The following is a 10,098-nucleotide window of genomic DNA, read 5'->3' as shown; positions in this document are numbered from 1 at the left end:
TTTTCACAACATTCCATATTCTGTCCCTTCATCCATGCTATTACTGACCATTTTGCCCCATGGGCTTCAATTTTGTTAACAAATCAGCCATGTAATATAGTTTTATTAGCATCATGCAAAGTTGAAGTATTTTGCAGTGGAAATTATAAGAAGAGTTTTAAGCCCTTAATTGGCCACAGGAGAATGCTAAACTCCGAAGATTTAAATTATCCAACAAAAACAAAATCTGAGAATCCACTCGGGACTATAAAAATGTAGCCAAGTGACCTCAAAGGTTGCTAACCAAGGGTAAGGGTGAAAGTGCATCAGAAAGGAAAAGCAATCTACTTTCACCTTTCCGCGAGGACATATTTTGCCTCAAGTTTTGCTAAGTCTTCTCTACTAAAATAGGGGTGTATTCTGGACTTCAATATGCAAAATATTCCGACATTTACTGAGCAACACAACAGAACGTCAAGAATAATTTCCTCAGAGGAAACAAAATCTGCACGTATTCAATGTGTGCTCTTATCCACACATTTGTTGTGTGCAGTTTCAATATTTTTGCAATAACATTGCGGAAATTTGAAAGCATTGAATTCTGAACTGCTTATATATGAATTATTCTTTCATCTCTATGTGTCTCTCACTTCATGGCTTAATGCACCTTTCATTATAAGGCAACTCCATCCGTGGATCTGAAGTACAGGATGAATTTATGGGCGTGTACCACAGATAACATTGAATACTGCAGCTCAATCACAAACCTGGTTTAATTTCCAAGATTTTATTATGACTTACAGCATATAATATACATTTACAATATATTTGGAGCCAACTAAGCAGATTCTTATAAATTAATGGCAAGTCCAGTTGCACAGGCATGCAAATTAATTCAACTCTGCACTTGATTACTTGTTCATTCAATTATAAATGCCATCCAATAGGTGAGGATAACAATAACATGGAAGAAAAATAAAGGACATTTGGGGTCAGGAGTTTCTCCACCACCCCAACACCACTTCAGCACGTGACTATCCGAGATATCAAAGATGTTACAGTACTTTTGAGTCCCACACAGTTTGCATGGCATTTTCTCCTACCGAAAAAAGTGAAGGGAAATGTGGCAGGAGGGGAAGATAATTAGAAAGGAGGGCTTCAGGAAGATTCCTGTTGCTTTCCTGTCACTACAGGAAGTAAATCCTGGACAGGAAAGCCCAAGTTCAACTTTTCCACCCTGCGACTGTTTGACGACCTGCAGTGGTCAATTCACAACCGCATAGAGACCTTATCCTGTCTCCACGGCAATTACTTCAACTCCACGCAGGACGCAAGAGTTGGCCTAGCTTCCAGGTTAATCAATGGGGGCAAGCTGCCACTTTGGAACAGGGAAGGATATCCCCTGAATTACATTAACTTGCGCAAGACTGAAGGACTGGATCGAGGTCAGAGGGATGTCTGGTCAAAGCCAACTCAATTCTGAATATTCTAGGGACAAGTTTTTCAATTATGCATATTTTCAATGGCTTCCCCCCCTGTGCCAGTTCTTGGGACAATGCCAATATCCTGCCTTACATGGAAGTCAAACTTACTTCACAGAAGTTAATATGATTTTATCTATCATAAATAATTAATATTTGACTGTCAATAAAGAATTCAAGTTTTTATCCAACAGTTTACTTGGGTGCTGAAACCTTGAAAAAATGCATAATGTTCTTTCTGTAATTATTTTAAGTCAAAATATTTCAATTAAAACTACAAAATAACTGTTGGACTCATGCCAGAAAACCCTTCAACACAGTCATTTCTAGAAGTCATGAGTGGGCCTCCATCGCTGACATATCATGTTAAAATCTGCTGTCATTAAAATGCCTAAAAAGTAATTTGAATGAAAAACTGAAAAAGACTGGAGGTGTTAAAAAAATCAGCTCAATGAGAAATTTGACAGAAAATGTCCTGCGGCAGGCCCAAGGTAGTTCACTGTTTTCAGACTGGGGGAGGCGATGGTGAACGATGATCCTGGGAAAGGTGTGGACTGAAGCTATGAGAGAGGGTGAGCAGAGGAACCCAGGCTGACAGCAGCCTCCTGTAATTTTGTGGGAACCCATCAACACGACTAAATATGTAATCAGGGCCTTATGTATGTCATAACACCCAGATATGCATCTTATGAAGGGTTTCCCATCAGAAACAAACAGGCTTCTTCAGTCACCCAGTAGCATGCTCCAGTGAAAATGAAAGCAGGTTGATCAAGGTTAGTGACTTATCGAAGTTGACGCAACACATGTTGAAGCTATGTAACCACAGTGAATGGATTAGAATTGACGATCTATAAACTTAATGTTGGCAGAAAGTCATATCCTTCAGTCACCAACATTATTAGGAATAGGAAACACTTAGCACAGTTTCAACACCAAGGCACTCCAGTATTTTCAGTTACAGAATTGTCCAGAGATGCAAGATCAAATTCCATGCACCCATGGTCACAGTGGCGACTTCATGTTCACAGACTATTGAATCAGGGATCCAGTGTTCCAGTGGCCATACTGTGATCCCCGTCTGGCAGTTTCCCCAATAGGAGTACAAGTTTGCAGAATTCATTTTCAAAATTTCACTTTTGAATTACCTTCAAAAGAATGAAGGAAAAGAGGATCATGGGAGGTGGAAGATAGTGTGGTGAAGCCCCTCAACTTTCTATAGGTAAGGTGAGAATTCTTTCTCAATGTAAACAGAAGAACAGCCTTGCTGTCATTTCACATGCAAGCCATATTAGAAAATAACAGTGTAAGGCACAGGAGCAACACAAAGTTCTAGTCTGTACACAGATTCATAACTGGATCATATACAGAAAATAAATGTTTTGGAGAAAGAACTCTCAGACAATATGGACTTAATGGTGCAATGAAATTCCTATAGTTACCTACAAAACACTGGAATTCCAACACAGCAGCACATTTTAGGCTGTAATCAAACTAAAGCGAGAATTCAAATAATAAAGGAATTAGCATAAAGGAATTCTCATCAGAGGCAGGAAATATAAGTCGTCGTGGAAAATCAATGCCTTAGGAATGATGGGTGCAGCTCTATAAATTACAGCGAGGCTGTAGTGAGTGAACAACTGAAGAAAGAAAAGAGACCGAGGGAAGTGGAGAGAAAATCAGGAATTTGAAAAGTAACAATGTGATGGAGAAGGCAAACTAAACAAAAGGAATTAACAGAAGTGGTGACACTGTAGGTCCAGGAACTGACTATCAGTCATTTCTTAATATCCATAAAAACACAGGAGGGAGAATGTTCATCTACAAACTTTTTTGGGCATGCTCATACATTATTTATACGGAAAGTCACCGAAATAAAACAGAGGAGTGGGGAAGGTATTGACATTTCTGTTACGACAGCTAAGAGTAAGATTATATGTTTCACAAAAATTTCCAGGTCGTAAGTGAAGGCACAGAACGGCCTGTGTAGAAACAAAGCCACATCTAAAGGGTATTAGATTGCATGACTTGGTGGGGTAAATGGGTTGAAAACTATGCAGCAATTTGTATAAGGCAGAAACCAATAGGGAAAGAAAACAAACACGAGATTTCTCTCTGCAGTTTCTCCAGCACATCTAGGCACTGCCTTCCTCCCAAGGCATGTGGTCACCATATTAAAACAGTATGCAATATCTATGGAGCTGACGGAATTTTGGCCATAAGAAAAACAAAGATGGAGTACGAGCTGGATAAAAGTCTTTATAAATAACCTCCCGAATTGTACACGCCACCTCATACAACTCCATATATTGCATCACAGCACGATCTCCTTCGTTTTATTTTCATCTGTGATGGACTGTTTTCTTTTATTTGTGTTCAGAGATGGGAGACCGGTAGTTTCTGTGCCATTGGCGATTTCCTCATCCCTTTTTCGCTTACACTTCAATGGATTTTCTCCATCACACAATCTTCCCTCAGAGAGTCCGAGAGATCGCAGACACACTATAGCTGAGGATTGTTCCACTACCTTCTTTGTCTTATCCCTGAGAAAGGAAAAGAAAAACGAGGCTCATTTTATAAATATACGAATTAGGAGCTGGAGTAGGCCATTTTAACTTAATAGCCTCCTCCATCATTTATCAAGATCATGCTGGTTTGATTGTGGCCTCAAATCATGCATTGCCTCTACTAACAAACTCTCTCAAAGGGAGCAAGTTTCAGATCATTATCATTCACTTATGTGTGAAAAAGGTCTTCCTCACATCCCCCTTCACCTTTTGCTGAAAGCCTTAAAATCTGCATCCTTTTCTCCTTGTATTATCAGTGAACAAAAATAGTTTTTCCTAGTCTACCTTATCTAATCCTGTCATAATCTTATACTCACTTTCTCCTCGATAACCTTACACCCCCCTTTCAAATCTTCCCTCAATCCCTTGTGCTCCAAGGAGAACAACTCCAGCTTCTCCAACCAAATCCTGTAACTAAAATCCCTCATTCCTGGAAGTACTTTGGTAAATCTCCTCTGCAACTTCTCAAAGACCCTCACACCCTCCCAAAGATGTGGTGATCAGGCTGAGAGAAAACACTCAATTTGAAGCCTCAACGGAGTCAAAGAACTATACAGCATGGAAACAGACCCTTCGGTCCAACTCGTCCATGCCAACCTGATGTCTTAAATTAATCTGTTCCCATTTGCCAGCATTTGACCCATATCCCTCCAAACCCTTCCTATTCATATAACTATCCACTGCCTTTTAAATGTTGTAATTGTACCCAGGATCCACCACTTTCTCTGGCAGCTTGTTCCATACATGCACCACCTTCTGCATGGAAGTTGCCCCTTAGGTTCCTTTTAAATTTTTTCCCCTCTCACCATAAAACTATGCCATCTATTTTTGGAATCTGCTACCCCAGGGAAAAGATCTTGTCTATTTATCCTATCCATGCCCCTCATGATTCTATGAGGTCACCCCTCAGCCTCCGACGCTCCAGGGAAAATACTCCCAGCCTATTCAGCCTCTCCCAATAGCTCAAAACCTCCAACCCTGGCAACATTCTTGTTAATCTTTTCTGAGCTAAGTTTCACAATATCCTTCCTATAGAGGAAAACCAGAACTGCACGAGGTTCAGGACAACTCAACAAAAACTGAAAGAACCGCAAATGCTGAAAATCAGAAACAAAAACAGAAATTGCTGGAAAAGCTCAGCTGAGGAAGGGTCACCAGAACCGAAACGTTAACTCTGCTTTCTCTCCATAGATGCTGCCAGACCTGCTGAGCTTTTCCAGCAATTTCTGTTTTTGTTTCTGATTTTCAGCATTTGCGGTTCTTTCAGTTTTTGTTGAGTTGTCCTGAACCTCGTGCAGTTCTGGTTTTCCTCTATAGGAAGGATATTGTGAAACTTAGCTCAGAAAAGATTAACAAGAATGTTGCCAGGGTTGGAGGTTTTGAGCTATTGGGAGAGGCTGAATAGGCTGGGAGTATTTTCCCTGGAGCGTCGGAGGCTGAGGGGTGACCTTATAGAATCATGAGGGGCATGGATAGGATAAATAGACAAGATCTTTTCCCTGGGGTAGCAGATTCCAAAAATAGATGGCATAGTTTTATGGTGAGAGGGGAAAAAATTTAAAAGGAACCTAAGGGGCAACTTCCATGCAGAAGGTGGTGCATGTATGGAACAAGCTGCCAGAGAAAGTGGTGGATCCTGGGTACAATTACAACATTTAAAAGGCAGTGGATAGTTATATGAATAGGAAGGGTTTGGAGGGATATGGGTCAAATGCTGGCAAATGGGAACAGATTAATTTAAGACATCAGGTTGGCATGGACGAGTTGGACCGAAGGGTCTGTTTCCATGCTGTATAGTTCTTTGACTCCGTTGAGGCTTCAAATTGAGTGTTTTCTCTCAGCCTGATCACCACATCTTTGGGAGGGTGTGAGGGTCTTTGAGAAGTTGCAGAGGAGATTTACCAAAGTACTTCCAGGAATGAGGGATTTTAGTTACAGGATTTGGTTGGAGAAGCTGGAGTTGTTCTCCTTGGAGCACAAGGGATTGAGGGAAGAGTCTCTATTATGTCTCCCCTTAATCTTCTAAACTCCAATGAATACAATCCCAGTATCCTCAGCCGTTCCTCATATGTTAGACCTGTCATTCCAGGGATCATCCGTGTGAATCTCCGCTGGACACGTTCCAGTGCCAGTATGTCCTTCCTGAGGTGTGGGGACCAAAACTGGACACAGTACTCCAAATGGGGCCTAACCAGAGCTTTATAAAGTCTTAGTAGTACATCTCTGCTTTTATATTCCAACCCTCTTGAGATAAGAGACAACATTGCATTCGCTTTCTTAATCACGGACTCAACCTGCATGTTTACCTTTACTTTGCTAACAACTCTCTCAATATGTCCTGCCACCTTTAAAAGCCTATGCACACCTAAATTCTTCCGTTCCTGCACACTCTTTAGATATTTGTCACGAAATCTACATGGCATCTGCTTAATCACCTGCCAAAATGCAGGAGTACACTTTTCTATGTTCAGCTCCATCTAACACTGGCCTGCCTATACTGCGAGCTCACCTGTATGCTGTTGCGGTCAATTGGTGTTATTCTCACTGCTTGTCACTCCCCAGGTTTGGTATCATTGGCAGAGCTTGAAATTTTACTCTGCACTCCAATATCCACGGCATGTATACATACCTATCAAAGCACTGGGCCTGGCACCGATCATTGTGGTCTATCACTGTTCACTTTCCGATCTGAAAGCTATCAATGACTACAGACTTAGTTTATTTTTGTTCTTAAGCCTTTTTCTCCAAGTTGACAATGATCCTCCTCCCCCTCTTCCTCCTCCTCCTCCACTTTTTCAACAAGCTTTTTATATATTTTGTCAAAGTCTACACAGACCACAGTCACTGTGTTCCCTTCAAGAACCTTCTGTGTTTCTTCATGAAGAATATTCAATTAAATTGTAACATTTGATTGCTTTATCCTATAAAAATTGTTATTACTTGACAAAGCCAGCATTTATCCAAAGAATTACTGTGTATAATGCAATAGCTCTAACAAAAATTTGAAGTTGAATGGAAATGTGATCCTAACTAAATGTTATTTTAAACTAGCTGCATAAATGCTGCAGTGTACAAGTGCGCCTCAGTAATCAAGCAAGGACTAAGCACATTCCAAAGAAATTCAGTATGTGACTGATTATCATTTGAACATATGAACTCAATAAAAATTAACCCTCAATCAAACAGATTACAGAATTGCTGGACTCAAACCACAAAGGGCAAATTAATTTATTAAGGTCATATTTTTTTCAAAGCAAAACAACTCTTAAGCAATTAATTCATAAATAAATACATAAAGGAATTATGCGAAGTTTTCAAAATTCAGGCAAACTTCTGAATATTCCAGATCAGGAAAAGAGTGCATATCAAGTCAGAACTTGGAGAATGATAGCATTGTTGTTTTGAGGTTTTTTTTTCTTATGTTAATCATTTGCTTGGAGCTCAGTTATTTGCTGCTACCAGACTATAAATAGTTGCAGTTTACCCTTGTACATTGTACCAGGCAAGAAAGACTAAGGAACCATGCCAGTATTAGCGAACATCCAGTCTCTTGTTAAAATGAACTGCGGTTAACCCTCAGATTATTAACTGACTGGACAGAGCCAGGATCAAGTAAAATTTCACTTGCTCACACAGCTGGAAAACAAACGGATTAAACTTTCTGACCTTGCGTTGGTTTCTCTTTAAAGTATGGTGCTGGAAAAGCATAGCAGGTCAGGCAGCATCCGAGGTGCAGGAGGGTCAACTTTTCAGGCAGGCCCCATCATCAGGGCCAGGGAGGGTGAAGGGGGCTGGGGAATAAACAGAGGGAGGAGGGGTGGGGCTGAGGGAAAGGTAGGTAGGAAGGCAATAGTTAGATGCTGGTGGGAGGTGATTGTGATAGGTCAGTGGGGATGATGGAGCGGATAGGTGGGAAGGTGGACAGTTAAGACAGGTCAAGAGGGCAAATCTGAGTTGGAGGCTTGGATCTGGGATGGGGTGGCGCGATTTGGAAACTGGTGAATTCAAAGTTGAGGCCATTTGTGGTTGTAGGGTCTCACGGCAGAAGATGGGGTGTTCTTCCTCCAGTTTGCGGGGTGGCCTTGTGAAGGCGGTGGAGGAGGACCAGAATGGACATAACATGGAGGGGGGGGGAAGCAGGAGTTGAAGTGGATGGCCACAGGAAGGTGGAGTTGGTTGGTGTGGATGGATCAGAGATGTTCCTTGAACTGTTTTGTGAGTTTGCACTTGGTCTCTCTGATGTAAAAGATACATTAAGAGTACCCGATGTAATAAATGAGGCTCGAGGATATACAAGTAGATCACTGCTGGATTTGGAATGACACTTTGGAGCCTTGGACAGAGGTGATGGGGGAGGTGTGGCCACAGGTTTCACACCTCTTCTGGCAGCAGGGGTAGATGCCAGGAGTGGAGGAGGAGTTGGTGGGGAGTGTGGACCTAACGAGGGAGTCGCAGATGGAACGGTCCCTATGGTGACGAGGTGGCCGAGAGGTTAAGGCGATGAACTGCTAATCCATTGTGTCCTGCACGCGTGTGTTCGAATCCCACTCTGGTTGTTGTTATCAACGTTTCTTTCACTGTGTCTCACACCTGCACACACACACCATGGGTGCTGGGGATAAAATAAGCACTACCGCACTTAGGTGGTAGTGTGGGAGAAAAAAAAAAAGAGAAAAAAAAAAAAAAAAAAAAATAAAGATTGGTGCACTTTGTGTCTTTCACTAAAAAAAAAAAAGGAACGGTCCCTATGGAATGCAGATAGGGGCGGGAGGGAAACATATTTTTGGTGGTGGAGACTGGTTGTAGGTTGTGAAAATGGCAGAGGATGATGCACTGCATCTGGAGATTAGTGGGGTAGAAGGTGAGAATCAGGTGGATTCTATCCTTGTTGGAATTGGGGGTGTGTTTGAGGGTGGAGAAGCGAGAAGTGGAGGAGATGCACTGGAGGGCATTGTTCATCATGTGGGAAGGAAATTACAGTCCTTGAAGTGGGAGGCCATCTACGATATCCTGGAGTGGAATTGCTCCTCCTGGGAGCAGATACGGCGGAGTGCCACCAATACAGTCATCATAGTGGAGGGAAAGGGCGGGGGGGGGGGGTGGTGGTGATGTTGCCGGCATAGCTACGGAAGAGGGACAATTCCACATATCCTACAAAGAGGCAGGCATAGCTGGGGCCCACGCACGTGTCCATTGGTTTGTAGGAAGTGAGAGGGTTCAAAGGAGAAGTTGTTGAGGGTGAGGACCAGCCCCAGCACCACTTCTCCCCCTATTTATTTCCCAGCCCCCTTCCCGGTCCCCAGTCCTGATGAAAGGTCCTGCTGACTTTGCTGCTCCTCAGATGCTGCTTGGCCTGCTGTGCTTTTTCCAGCACCACAACTCTGACTCTCTAGCATTGTAGTCCTCACTATCTCCTGGTCTCTTTTTAGCCCCATTCTTCAGTTTAGCTCCTTGAATCATTGCAGTGTTGCTCAGCTCCAGAGGGAGGCGGAAGCAGGTCAGCACGTGGTATAGCTATTGCTGTTCTGTATCTGATTGCTGCTGCGAAATGCCCACTATATCGTCCTGTAGTGTGGGGATGCACCAAAAGCCCAGGCAGCAGTTAACTATGTGGGAGCATGGTGGGTCCATCAGTGCTGGGCTACTCCATGACATTGCATGGTGATAGATAAACCTAACTGCAAATTTTCAGACAGAGCTGTCATAGAGTCATAGAGATGTACAGCACGGAAACAGACCCTTCGGTCCAACCGTCCATGCTGACCAGATATCCCAACTCAATCTAGTCCCTCACATCACTCAAATACACAAGATATGGTTCAAGTAACTTTAAGATTAAGTATAGGTGTCCATGCAAAGAAATTCTCAATAATAAAGTTCTGTTACTTTTATAACAATGTCATTTTAAAACTCGGAGCTTCAGAACTTGCCATTTTCTGAAAGCGAGTGGAGATATGAAATAGAATACCTGCAGAATCACAGTACAAGAAAAAGCCATGTCGCTTGTCAAGTCTTCACAAGAGAAATGAGTGGCAGTACTACTGTCTTTGTATCAGAAGTGCAGAATTTGAACT

The 10,098-nt window shown here is 42.3% G+C and overlaps 1 protein-coding gene across 1 annotated transcript in view; it reads right to left on the bottom strand.

Annotated features, from left to right (window-relative positions):
* Window positions 1-751: 751 nt before the first annotated feature.
* The window catches only part of dus2 (dihydrouridine synthase 2), a 116,412-nt gene continuing 107,065 nt past the window's right edge, over window positions 752-10,098 (bottom strand). Inside the window, exon 17 of the mRNA XM_043707033.1 lies at window positions 752-4,000. Within this exon, the coding sequence (XP_043562968.1) occupies window positions 3,772-4,000 (229 nt within the window). The 3' untranslated portion in view covers window positions 752-3,771. The remainder of the gene's footprint in view (window positions 4,001-10,098) is intronic.

The sequence above is a fragment of the Chiloscyllium plagiosum genome, chromosome 17 (genome assembly GCF_004010195.1).
Source record: "Chiloscyllium plagiosum isolate BGI_BamShark_2017 chromosome 17, ASM401019v2, whole genome shotgun sequence".
In the NCBI taxonomy this organism is placed as follows: domain Eukaryota; kingdom Metazoa; phylum Chordata; class Chondrichthyes; order Orectolobiformes; family Hemiscylliidae; genus Chiloscyllium; species Chiloscyllium plagiosum.
Note: the sequence above shows the minus strand (reverse complement) of the source record. Positions and strands in the feature narration are given on the sequence as shown.